The sequence below is a fragment of the Chiloscyllium punctatum genome, chromosome 34, assembly GCF_047496795.1.
Source record: "Chiloscyllium punctatum isolate Juve2018m chromosome 34, sChiPun1.3, whole genome shotgun sequence".
Classification (NCBI taxonomy): domain Eukaryota; kingdom Metazoa; phylum Chordata; class Chondrichthyes; order Orectolobiformes; family Hemiscylliidae; genus Chiloscyllium; species Chiloscyllium punctatum.
In genome coordinates, this window is record NC_092772.1 from 50,415,340 (window position 1) to 50,428,883 (window position 13,544).

The 13,544-nt window shown below is 46.2% G+C and overlaps 1 protein-coding gene across 1 annotated transcript in view; it reads right to left on the reverse strand.

The window, feature by feature from the left end:
* LOC140458944 (alpha-tectorin) overlaps nt 1-13,544 on the reverse strand; it is a 35,425-nt gene that overhangs the window by 16,916 nt on the left and 4,965 nt on the right. Inside the window, exon 3 of the mRNA XM_072553678.1 lies at nt 11,100-11,381. Coding sequence (XP_072409779.1) covers nt 11,100-11,381 — 282 coding nt within the window. The remainder of the gene's footprint in view (nt 1-11,099; nt 11,382-13,544) is intronic.

The following is a 13,544-nucleotide window of genomic DNA, read 5'->3' on the forward strand; positions in this document are numbered from 1 at the left end:
CGTGCGTGTCTGATTTTAACCCCAGTGTCAGTGTGTGTGAGAATTCAACTCCAATGTCAGTGTGTGCGTGAGTTTAATCCCAGTGTCAGTGTGTGTGTGTGTATGTGATTTTAACCCCAGTGTCAGTGTGTGTGTGATTTTAATCCCAGTGTCAGTGGGTGTGTGATTTTAATCCCAGTATCAGTGTGTGTGAGATTTGAACCCCAGTGTCTGTGTCTGTGCGTACGTGTGTGTGTGTGTGTGATTTTAACCCCAGCGTCAGTGTGTGTGAGATTTTATCCCCAGTGCCAGCGTGAGTGAGATTTTAACCAGAGTGTCAGTAGGGGATTGATTATACTCCCACTGTCAGTGTGTGCGTGTGATTTGAATCCCAGTGTCAGCGCTTTTAGGATTTGAACCCCCGTATCAGTGTGTGTTTGTGTGATTTGAATCCCAGTGTCAACGCTTTTACAATTTGAACCCCCGTATCAGTGTGTGTGTGTGTGATTTTAACCCAGTGTCAGTGCTTTTATGATTTGAACCCCAGTGTCAGTGTCTGTGCGACTTGAACCCCAGTGTCATTGTGTGTGTGATTTTACTCCCAGTGCCAGCATGTGCGTGATTTGAATCCCAGTGTGTGTGTGTGCGTGTGATTATAACCCCAGTGTCAGTGTCTGTGTGATTTTACTCCCAGTGCCAGCATGTGCGTGATTTGAATCCCAGTGTGTGTGCACGTGTGATTATAACCCCAGTGTCAGTGTCTGTGTGATTTTACTCCCAGTGTCAGTGTGTGTGATTATAACCCCAGTGTCAGTGTGTGTGTGATTATAACCCCAGTGTCAGTGTGTGTGTGTGTGTGTGTGTGAGAGAGAGAGAGATTTTAGCCCCAGTGTCTGTGTGCATGTGTGTGCGTGTGTGAATTGAACCCCAGTGTCAGTGTGTGTGTGAGAATTGAACCCCAGTGTCAGTGTGTGTGTGATTTTAACCCCAATGTCAGTGTGTGTGATTTTAACCCCAGTGTCAGTGTCTCCGTGATTTTAATTCCAGCATCAGTGTGTGCGTGATTTTAACGTGTGTGTGTGTGTGTGTGTGTGTGTGTGATTTTAATCCCTGTGTCAGTGTGTGTGTGTGATTTTAATCCCAGTGTCAGTGTGTGTGTGTGATTTTAATCCCAGTGTCAGTGTGTGCGTGTGATTTGAACCCCAGTGCCAGCGTGAGTGAGATTTTAACCAGAGTGTCAGTATGCAAATGATTATACTCCCAGTGTCTGTGTGTGTGTGTCTGTGCGTGTGTGTGTTTGAGAGAGAGAGAGAGAGAGAGAGAGATTTTAACCCCAGTGTTAGTGTGTGTGTGATTTTAATCCCAGTGTCAGTGTATGCATGATTTTAATCCCAGTGTCATTGTGTGCGTGATTTTAATCCCAGTGTTAGTGTGTGCGTGATTTTAATTCCAGCATCAGTGTGTGTGTGATTTTAACCTGTGTGTGTGTGTGTGTGTGAGATTTTAGCCCCAGTGTCTGTGTGTGTGATTTGAACCCCAGTGTCTGTGTGTGTGTGTGTGTGTGTGTGTGAGAGAGAGAGATTTTAGCCCCAGTGTCTGTGTGCATGTGTGCGCGTGTGCGTGTGTGAATTGAAACCCAGTGTCAGTGTGTGTGTGATTTTAACCCCAGTGACAGTGTGTGTGTGTGATTTTAACCCCAGTGTCAGCGTGTGTGTGATTTTAAACCCCAGTGTCAGTGTGTGTGTGATTTTAATCCCAGCATCAATGTGTGCGTGATTTTAATCTGTGTCAGTGTGTGCGTGATTTTAATTCCAGTGTCAAAGTGCGAGAGATTTTACTCCCAGCATCAGTGTGTGCGTGATTTTAACCTGTGTGTGTGTGTTTGTGTGATTTTAATCCCAGTGTCAGTGTGTGCGTGTGATTTGAATCCCAGTGTCTGTGTGTGTGTGTGTGTGAGTGATTTTAATCCCAGTGTCAGTGTGTGCGTGATTTTAATTCCAGTGTCAAAGTGTGAGAGATTTTACTCCCAGCATCAGTGTGTGCGTGATTTTAACCTCTGTGTGTGTGTGTTTGTGTGATTTTAATCCCAGTGTCAGTGTGTGTGATTTGAACCCCAGTGTCTGTGTGTGTGTGTGTGTGTGTGTGTCTGTGTGTGTGAGAGAGAGAGATTTTAGCCCCAGTGTCTGTGTGCATGTGTGCGCGTGTGCGTGTGTGAATTGAACCCCAGTGTCAGTGTGTGTGTGATTTTAACCCCAGTGACAGTGTGTGTGTGTGATTTTAACCCCAGTGTCAGCGTGTGTGTGATTTTAAACCCCAGTGTCAGTGTGTGTGTGATTTTAATCCCAGCGTCAATGTGTGCGTGATTTTAATCCCAGTGTCAGTGTGTTTGTGTGATTTTAATCCCAGTGTCAGTGTGTGTGTGTGTGTGAGTGATTTTAATCCCAGTGTCAGTGTGTGCGTGTGATTTGAACCCCAGTGTCAGTGTGTGTGAGCTTTTAACCCCAGTGCCAGCGTGAGTGAGATTTTAACCAGAGTGTCAGTATGCAAATGATTATACTCCCAGTGTCTGTGTGTGTGTGTCTGTGCGTGTGTGTGTTTGAGAGAGAGAGAGAGAGATTTTAACCCCAGTGTTAGTGTGTGTGTGATTTTAATCCCAGTGTCAGTGTGTGCGTGATTTTAATTCCAGCATCAGTGTGTGTGTGATTTTAACCTGTGTGTGTGTGTGTGTGAGATTTTAGCCCCAGTGTCTGTGTGCATGTGTGCGCGCGTGCGTGTCTGATTTTAACCCCAGTGTCAGTGTGTGAGAATTCAACTCCAATGTCAGTGTGTGCGTGAGTTTAATCCCAGTGTCAGTGTGTGTGTGTGTGTGTGATTTTAACCCAAGTGTCAGTGTGTGTGTGATTTTAACCTCTGTGATTTGAACCCCAGTGTCAGTGTGTGTGTGTGAGAGATAGATTTTAGCCCCAGTGTCTGTGTGCGTGTGTGCATGTGCGTGTGTGAATTGAACCCCAGTGTCAGTGTGTGTGTGATTTTAACCCCAATGTCAGTGTGTGCGTGATTTTAACCCCAGTGTCAGTGTGTGCGTGATTTTAATTCCAGCATCAGTGTGTGTGTGATTTTAACCTGTGTGTGTGTGTGTGTGAGATTTTAGCCCCAGTGTCTGTGTGCATGTGTGCGCGCGTGCGTGTCTGATTTTAACCCCAGTGTCAGTGTGTGAGAATTCAACTCCAATGTCAGTGTGTGCGTGAGTTTAATCCCAGTGTCAGTGTGTGTGTGTGTGTGTGATTTTACTCCCAGCATCAGTGTGTGCGTGATTTTAACCTCTGTGATTTGAACCCCAGTGTCAGTGTGTGTGTGTGAGAGATAGATTTTAGCCCCAGTGTCTGTGTGCGTGTGTGCATGTGCGTGTGTGAATTGAACCCCAGTGTCAGTGTGTGTGTGATTTTAACCCCAATGTCAGTGTGTGCGTGATTTTAACCCCAATGTCAGTGTGTGCGTGATTTTAATTCCAGTGTCAAAGTGTGAGAGATTTTACTCCCAGCATCTGTGTGCGTGATTTTAACCTGTGTGTGTGTGTGCGTGTGATTTGAACCCCAGTGTCAGTGTGCGTGAGCTTTTAACCCCAGTGTCAGCGTGAGTGAGATTTTAACCCCAGTGTCAGCGTGAGTGAGATTTTAACCAGAGTGTCAGTATGTGAATGATTATACTCCCAGTGTGTGCGTGTGCTTGTGCGTGTGCGTTTGAGAGAGAGAGAGAGATTTTAACCCCAGTGTTAGTGTGTGAGAGATTTTAACCCTAATGTCAGTGTGTGGGTCATTTTAACCCCAATGTCAGTGTGTGCGTGATTTTAAGCCCAGTGTCAGTGTGTGCGTGATTTTAAGCCCAGTGTCAGTGTGTGCGTGATTTTAAGCCCAGTGTCAGTGTGTGCGTGATTTTAATTCCAGTGTCAGTGTGTGCGTGATTTTAATTCCAGTGTCAAAGTGTGAGAGATTTTACTCCCAGAATCAGTGTGTGCGTGATTTTAACCTGTGTTTGTGTGTTTGTGTGATTTTAATCCCAGTGTCAGTGTGTGATTTGAACCCCAGTGTTAGTGTGTGTGTGTGTGTGTGTGAGAGAGAGATTTTAGCCCCAGTGTCTGTGTGCATGTGTGCGCACGTGCGTGTGTGAATTGAACCCCAGTGTCAGTGTGTGTGTGATTTGAATCCCAGTGTCAGCGCTTTTACAATTTGAACCCCCGTATCAGTGTGTGTGTGTGATTTTAACCCAGTGTCAGTGCTTTTATGATTTGAACCCCAGTGTCAGTGTCTGTGTGACTTGAACCCCAGTGTCATTGTGTGTGTGATTTTACTCCCAGTGCCAGCATGTGCGTGATTTGAATCCCAGTGTGTGCGTGCGTGCGTGTGATTATAACCCCAGTGTCAGTGTGTGTGTGATTTTAATCCCAGTGTCAGTGTGTGTGATTATAACCCCAGTGTCAGTGTGTGCGTGATTTTAACCCCAGTGTCTGTGTGTGTGATTATAACCCCAGTGTCAGTGTGTGCGTGATTTGAATCCCAGTGTCAGTGTGTGTGATTTGAATCCCAGTGTGTGTGCGCGTGTGATTATAACCCCAGTGTCAGTGTGTGTGTGATTTTAATCCCAGTGTCAGTGTGTGTGATTATAACCCCAGTGTCAGTGTGTGCGTGATTTTAACCCCAGTGTCTGTGTGTGTGTGTTGTGTGTGTTTGTTTGAGAGAGAGAGAGATTTTAACCCCAGTGTTAGTGTGTGTGAGATTTTAATCCCAGTGTCAGTATGTGTGTGAATTGAACACAACGTCAGTGTGTGTGATTTTAATCCCAATGTCAGTGTGCGTGTGATTTTAACCTCTGTGTGTGTGTATATGTGTGTATGTGTGATTTTAATCCCAGTGTCAGTGTGTGTGTGATTTTAATCCCAGTGTGTGTGTGTGTGTGTGTGTGTGTGTGTGTGAGTGTGTGTGAGATTGTGTGAGATTTTAGCCCCAGTGTCTGTGTGCATGTGTGCATGTGTGCGCGTGTGCGCGTGTGCGTGTTTGATTTTAACCCCAGTGTCAGTGCGTGTGTAAGAGTTGAACTCCAATGTCAGTTTATGCATGGGTTTAATCTCAGTGTCAGTGTGTGTGTGATTTTACTCCCAGTGTCTGTGTGTGTGTGTGTGAGTGTGTGAGAGTGTTTATCCCCAGTGTCTGTGTGCATGTGTGCGCGCGTGCGTGTTTGATTTTAACCCCAGTGTCAGTGCATGTGTGAGATTTGAACCCCAGTGTCAGTGTGTGCGTGAGTTTAATCCCAGTATCAGTGCATGTGATTTTACTCCCAGTCTCAGTGTGTGTGTTTTTAACCCCAGTTTCTGTGTGTGTTTGTGTGTTTTTCACCCCTGTGTGTGTGCGTGATTTTCACCCCTGTGTCTGTGTCTGTGTCTGTGTTTTTAACCCCAGTGTCTGTGTGTGTGTGTGTGTGAGTGATTTTAATCCCAGTGTCAGTGTGTGCGTGATTTTAATTCCAGTGTCAAAGTGTGAGAGATTTTACTCCCAGCATCAGTGTGTGCGTGATTTTAACCTCTGTGTGTGTGTGTTTGTGTGATTTTAATCCCAGTGTCAGTGTGTGTGATTTGAACCCCAGTGTCTGTGTGTGTGTGTGTGTGTGTGTGTGTGTCTGTGTGTGTGAGAGAGAGAGATTTTAGCCCCAGTGTCTGTGTGCATGTGTGCGCGTGTGCGTGTGTGAATTGAACCCCAGTGTCAGTGTGTGTGTGATTTTAACCCCAGTGACAGTGTGTGTGTGTGATTTTAACCCCAGTGTCAGCGTGTGTGTGATTTTAAACCCCAGTGTCAGTGTGTGTGTGATTTTAATCCCAGCGTCAATGTGTGCGTGATTTTAATCCCAGTGTCAGTGTGTTTGTGTGATTTTAATCCCAGTGTCAGTGTGTGTGTGTGTGAGTGATTTTAATCCCAGTGTCAGTGTGTGCGTGTGATTTGAACCCCAGTGTCAGTGTGTGTGAGCTTTTAACCCCAGTGCCAGCGTGAGTGAGATTTTAACCAGAGTGTCAGTATGCAAATGATTATACTCCCAGTGTCTGTGTGTGTGTGTCTGTGCGTGTGTGTGTTTGAGAGAGAGAGAGAGAGATTTTAACCCCAGTGTTAGTGTGTGTGTGATTTTAATCCCAGTGTCAGTGTGTGCGTGATTTTAATTCCAGCATCAGTGTGTGTGTGATTTTAACCTGTGTGTGTGTGTGTGTGAGATTTTAGCCCCAGTGTCTGTGTGCATGTGTGCGCGCGTGCGTGTCTGATTTTAACCCCAGTGTCAGTGTGTGAGAATTCAACTCCAATGTCAGTGTGTGCGTGAGTTTAATCCCAGTGTCAGTGTGTGTGTGTGTGTGTGATTTTAACCCAAGTGTCAGTGTGTGTGTGATTTTAATCCCAGTGTCAGTGGGTGTGTGTGTGTGTGTGTGTGTGTGTGTGTGTGTGTGTGTGTGAGAGAGAGAGAGATGTTAGCCCCAGTGTCTGTGTGCATGTGTGCACATGTGCGTGTCTGATTTTAATCCCAGTGTCACTGTGTGTGTGTGTGAGAGAGAGAGAGAGAGAGAGAGATGTTAGCCCCAGTGTCTGTGTGCATGTGCGTGTCTGATTTTAATCCCAGTGTCAGTGTGTGCGTGATTTTAATTCAAGTGTCAAAGTGTGAGAGATTTTACTCCCAGCATCAGTGTGTGCGTGATTTTAACCTCTGTGATTTGAACCCCAGTGTCAGTGTGTGTGTGTGAGAGATAGATTTTAGCCCCAGTGTCTGTGTGCGTGTGTGCATGTGCGTGTGTGAATTGAACCCCAGTGTCAGTGTGTGTGTGATTTTAACCCCAATGTCAGTGTGTGCGTGATTTTAACCCCAATGTCAGTGTGTGCGTGATTTTAATTCCAGTGTCAAAGTGTGAGAGATTTTACTCCCAGCATCTGTGTGCGTGATTTTAACCTGTGTGTGTGTGTGCGTGTGATTTGAACCCCAGTGTCAGTGTGCGTGAGCTTTTAACCCCAGTGTCAGCGTGAGTGAGATTTTAACCCCAGTGTCAGCGTGAGTGAGATTTTAACCAGAGTGTCAGTATGTGAATGATTATACTCCCAGTGTGTGCGTGTGCTTGTGCGTGTGCGTTTGAGAGAGAGAGAGAGATTTTAACCCCAGTGTTAGTGTGTGAGAGATTTTAACCCTAATGTCAGTGTGTGGGTCATTTTAACCCCAATGTCAGTGTGTGCGTGATTTTAAGCCCAGTGTCAGTGTGTGCGTGATTTTAAGCCCAGTGTCAGTGTGTGCGTGATTTTAAGCCCAGTGTCAGTGTGTGCGTGATTTTAATTCCAGTGTCAGTGTGTGCGTGATTTTAATTCCAGTGTCAAAGTGTGAGAGATTTTACTCCCAGAATCAGTGTGTGCGTGATTTTAACCTGTGTTTGTGTGTTTGTGTGATTTTAATCCCAGTGTCAGTGTGTGATTTGAACCCCAGTGTTAGTGTGTGTGTGTGTGTGTGTGAGAGAGAGATTTTAGCCCCAGTGTCTGTGTGCATGTGTGCGCACGTGCATGTGTGAATTGAACCCCAGTGTCAGTGTGTGTGTGATTTGAATCCCAGTGTCAGCGCTTTTACAATTTGAACCCCCGTATCAGTGTGTGTGTGTGATTTTAATCCCAGTGTCAGTGCTTTTACGATTTGAACCCCAGTGTCAGTGTCTGTGTGACTTGAACCCCAGTGTCATTGTGTGTGTGATTTTACTCCCAGTGCCAGCATGTGCGTGATTTGAATCCCAGTGTGTGCGTGCGTGCGTGTGATTATAACCCCAGTGTCAGTGTGTGTGTGATTTTAATCCCAGTGTCAGTGTGTGTGATTATAACCCCAGTGTCAGTGTGTGCGTGATTTTAACCCCAGTGTCTGTGTGTGTGATTATAACCCCAGTGTCAGTGTGTGCGTGATTTGAATCCCAGTGTCAGTGTGTGTGATTTGAATCCCAGTGTGTGTGCGCGTGTGATTATAACCCCAGTGTCAGTGTGTGTGTGATTTTAATCCCAGTGTCAGTGTGTGTGATTATAACCCCAGTGTCAGTGTGTGCGTGATTTTAACCCCAGTGTCTGTGTGTGTGTGTTGTGTGTGTTTGTTTGAGAGAGAGAGAGATTTTAACCCCAGTGTTAGTGTGTGTGAGATTTTAATCCCAGTGTCAGTATGTGTGTGAATTGAACACAACGTCAGTGTGTGTGATTTTAATCCCAATGTCAGTGTGCGTGTGATTTTAACCTCTGTGTGTGTGTATATGTGTGTATGTGTGATTTTAATCCCAGTGTCAGTGTGTGTGTGATTTTAATCCCAGTGTGTGTGTGTGTGTGTGTGTGTGTGTGTGTGAGAGTGTGTGTGAGATTGTGTGAGATTTTAGCCCCAGTGTCTGTGTGCATGTGTGCATGTGTGCGCGTGTGCGCGTGTGCGTGTTTGATTTTAACCCCAGTGTCAGTGCGTGTGTAAGAGTTGAACTCCAATGTCAGTTTATGCATGGGTTTAATCTCAGTGTCAGTGTGTGTGTGATTTTACTCCCAGTGTCTGTGTGTGTGTGTGTGAGTGTGTGAGAGTGTTTATCCCCAGTGTCTGTGTGCATGTGTGCGCGCGTGCGTGTTTGATTTTAACCCCAGTGTCAGTGCATGTGTGAGATTTGAACCCCAGTGTCAGTGTGTGCGTGAGTTTAATCCCAGTATCAGTGCATGTGATTTTACTCCCAGTCTCAGTGTGTGTGTGTTTTTAACCCCAGTTTCTGTGTGTGTTTGTGTGTTTTTCACCCCTGTGTGTGTGCGTGATTTTCACCCCTGTGTCTGTGTCTGTGTCTGTGTTTTTAACCCCAGTGTCTGTGTGTGTGTGTGTGTGAGTGATTTTAATCCCAGTGTCAGTGTGTGCGTGATTTTAATTCCAGTGTCAAAGTGTGAGAGATTTTACTCCCAGCATCAGTGTGTGCGTGATTTTAACCTCTGTGTGTGTGTGTTTGTGTGATTTTAATCCCAGTGTCAGTGTGTGTGATTTGAACCCCAGTGTCTGTGTGTGTGTGTGTGTGTGTGTGTGTGTCTGTGTGTGTGAGAGAGAGAGATTTTAGCCCCAGTGTCTGTGTGCATGTGTGCGCGTGTGCGTGTGTGAATTGAACCCCAGTGTCAGTGTGTGTGTGATTTTAACCCCAGTGACAGTGTGTGTGTGTGATTTTAACCCCAGTGTCAGCGTGTGTGTGATTTTAAACCCCAGTGTCAGTGTGTGCGTGATTTTAACCCCAGTGTCTGTGTGTGTGTGTTGTGTGTGTTTGTTTGAGAGAGAGAGAGATTTTAACCCCAGTGTTAGTGTGTGTGAGATTTTAATCCCAGTGTCAGTATGTGTGTGAATTGAACACAACGTCAGTGTGTGTGATTTTAATCCCAATGTCAGTGTGCGTGTGATTTTAACCTCTGTGTGTGTGTATATGTGTGTATGTGTGATTTTAATCCCAGTGTCAGTGTGTGTGTGATTTTAATCCCAGTGTGTGTGTGTGTGTGTGTGTGAGAGTGTGTGTGAGATTGTGTGAGATTTTAGCCCCAGTGTCTGTGTGCATGTGTGCATGTGTGCGCGTGTGCGCGTGTGCGTGTTTGATTTTAACCCCAGTGTCAGTGCGTGTGTAAGAGTTGAACTCCAATGTCAGTTTATGCATGGGTTTAATCTCAGTGTCAGTGTGTGTGTGATTTTACTCCCAGTGTCTGTGTGTGTGTGTGTGAGTGTGTGAGAGTGTTTATCCCCAGTGTCTGTGTGCATGTGTGCGCGCGTGCGTGTTTGATTTTAACCCCAGTGTCAGTGCATGTGTGAGATTTGAACCCCAGTGTCAGTGTGTGCGTGAGTTTAATCCCAGTATCAGTGCATGTGATTTTACTCCCAGTCTCAGTGTGTGTGTGTTTTTAACCCCAGTTTCTGTGTGTGTTTGTGTGTTTTTCACCCCTGTGTGTGTGCGTGATTTTCACCCCTGTGTCTGTGTCTGTGTCTGTGTTTTTAACCCCAGTGTGTGTGTGTGTGTGTTTTATCACCAGTGTCAGTGTGTGTGTGTTTGATTTGAACCGCAGTGTGATTGTGTGTGAGATTTTAGCCCCAGTGTCAGTGTGTGTGGGGGTGTGTGTGTGTGTGTGTGTGTGTGTGTGTGTGTGTGTGGTGTGATTTTAACCCCACTGACAGTGTGTGTGTGTGTGTGTGTGTGATTTTAATCTCAGTGTCAGTGTGTATGTGATTTGAACCCCACTGTCAGTGTGTGTGTGATTTTAATCCCAGTGTCAGTGTGTGTGTGATTTTAACCCCACTGTCAGTGTGTGTGATTTTAATCCCAGTGTCAGTGTGTATGTGATTTGAACCCCAGTGTCTGTGTGTGTGTGATTTTAACCCCTGTGTGTGAGTGTGTGTCTGTGTGTGAGTGTGAGTGTGAGTGAGAGAGAGATTTTAACCCCAGTGTCAGTATGTGTTTGATTTTAACCCCACTGTCTGTGTGTGTGATTTGAATCCTTGTGTCAGTGTGTGTGTGTGTGTGAGAGAGAGAGATTTTAACCCCAGTGTCAGTGTGTGTGTGATTTTAACCCGTGTCTGTGTGTGTGATTTGAATCCTTGTGTCAGTGTGTGTGTGTGTGTGTGTGTGATTTTAATCCCATTGTCAGTGTGCAAGAGATTTTAATCCCATTGTCAGTGTGTATGTATGTGTGAGTGAGAGTGAGAGTGAGAGTGAGAGTGAGAGTGAGAGTGAGAGTGAGAGTGAGAGTGAGAGAGTGAGAGTGAGAGTGAGAGAGTGAGAGTGAGAGAGTGAGAGAGTGAGAGTGAGAGAGTGAGAGAGTGAGTGAGAGAGTGAGAGTGAGAGTGAGCGTGTATGTGTGAGCGTGTATGTGTGAGCGTGTATGTGTGAGCGTGTATGTGTGAGCGTGTATGTGTGAGCGTGTATGTGTGAGCGTGTATGTGTGAGCGTGTATGTGTGAGCGTGTATGTGTGAGATTTTACTCCCAGTGTCAGTGGTTTTGTGATTTGATCCCCAGTATATTGTGGTGGGTGAGCGTATGGGGGTTGCAGTCAGTCTGAAGTGATGAGTGACCCCTCAGTAATTTCCTTACCTTTGATGTTCTGGATCCATAGAAAGCGACTCGGTCCCACGTGGCCACGAAGGCCCACTGTGCTTGGAACGGCAGTGATGGGGAGTATCTGTTGATGTCTGCAGTGGCTCTTTGTAAGAGACTTGGCTCGGTGCTTTGCCTGTAATAGATCTCACCTCCATTCCGGTTATCCACGTCACCCCAAAACGGGGTAATAAACGCTCGGCCATTTGCCAGGGGGAAGGGATTGGGTGTGAACTGGGAGACAGCTGCTTGGAAAGACACTACACCATTGTTGTTCACCTGGGGACAAGACAAATGGGAGAAAGGACAGTCACATCACTGCACTACCTGGCATCTGTCTGTACAAGCTAGGGCAGTTAGTCTGGGAAATGGTCACCTCCTGTTACCAGGAAGCCGGGATGGTGTCAATATGACTGGGACACTTTTCCGAAGACAGGAAGGTGATTAAACCCAGACCCTGGAGCCAAAACGTGTGCCTGATGTGAGGGAAAGTGGTTACAAAATGAGATTTAGGAGCAGAAGTATCCCTTTCAGTCCCTCCATTCTGCTGTCCCATTCAATATGTCTGACTTCTTTGTGTTCCCAATCCTACCTTCCCCTGGCCCCCCTCCACATCCCCCTTGATTCACCTAGTGTAGAGACTGTACCCACTGTTCACCTTAAAGATACAAAATGACCCTCCATCCACAGTCTTCTGAAGCAGAGAATTCCAAAGTTTCAGTGTCTTCAGGGACAACAAGCTTCCTTCTCTCTGTCCCAACAGGGTCAGCCCTCATTCTAGAATCTCCTCCCTAGTTCTGGGCTGACCCACAAGGGAAACCATTCTTCCCACATCCACCTTGTCCATCCCACTTTCCACAATCGACAATGGATTCATGGTCATCATTAGACTCTTTATTCCAGATTTACATTGACGTCAAATTCCATCATCTGCCATGGTGAGATTCAAACCAAGGTCTCCAGAACATTAGATGGGTCTCTGGTTAACAGTTCAGAGACAATTCCACTAGACCATTACTTCCTCCAGGGATCACTCCCACTAGGAGCTTCTTTCTCCTACCATTCCTTGTCTCCAACCAAACTAATTCCACATCCTGATCTTCATCACCAAAGTCATTATTGCTTCAAAGCCGTTTCTCGATTCACTATGTTACTCATCCACCTTTACCTAATTTTCTGCCTGTCACAAACTCCCACAATATTCAAGAACCAATCTTTGTTATCCTGAAGTCTTTTCTCTGTTTCCTTGAACCTCTGCAGTTTATGTGGTGTACATTTACCCACACATCTAGTCCCATTCAGTTTCTGGTCAATGGTAACAGATTTGGGTTTAGAACATAGAACATAGAACAATCCAGCGCAGAACAGGCCCTTCGGCCCTCGATGTTGCGCCGACCTGTGAACTATTCTCAGCTTGTCCCCCTACACTATCCCATCATCATCCATGTGCTTATCTAAGGATTGTTTAAATCTCCCTAATGTGGCTGAGTTAACTACATTGGCAGGCAGGGCATTCCATGCACTTACCACTTTGAGTAAAGAACCTGAGTTAAGACATCAGTCTTAAATCTATCACCCCTCAATTTGTAGTTCTGCCCCCTTGTACACGCTGACGTCATCATCCTAGGAAAAAGACTTTCACTGTCTACCCTATCTAATCATCTGATCATCTTGTAGGTCTCAATCAACTCCCCCCTTAGCCGCCTTCTTCTTTCCAATGAGAGTAGACCCAAGTGCCTCAGCCTTTCCTCATATAACCTTCCCCCCAGACCAGGTAACAGCCTCCACTCCTGGCACCTTCCCTTGCCTGTGCCCACACCTCACCCCTCACCTCCATTCAGAATCCTCCAAATACACCATCTACCGTGTTCATTGCTCTCAATATGGTCTCCTCTACTCTGAGGAGACAGGATGACAACTTGCAGAACATTTTAGGGAACATCTCTGGGACACACGCACCACATTGCCCTGTGGCTGAACAGTTCAATTCCCCCTCCCACTCTGTGAAGGACATGCAGGTCCTGGGCCTCCTCCATCGCCAAACCCTAATCACCTGACGCCTGGAGGAAGAACACCTCATCTTCTGCCTTGGAATCCTCCAACCACGGGATCAATATTGACTTCACCAGTTTCCTGATCTCCCCTCTTCCCACCTTACCCCAGATCCAATCCTCCAACTTGACACCATCCTCTTGAACTGTCCTACTTGTCCATCTTCCTTCCCACCTATCTGCTCCACTCTCCCCTTCGACCTATCGCCATGACCTCCCTCCCCCCCCCCCCCCACCTCCATCTACCTAGTGCATTCCTAGCAACTTTCTCCCCAGCCCCACTCCCCGCCCATTTATCTCTCAACCCACTTGGGCCCCCCTGACATTCCTGATGAAGAGCTTATACTCGAAGCATCAACTCTCCTGCTCCTTGGATCCTGCCCGACTGGCT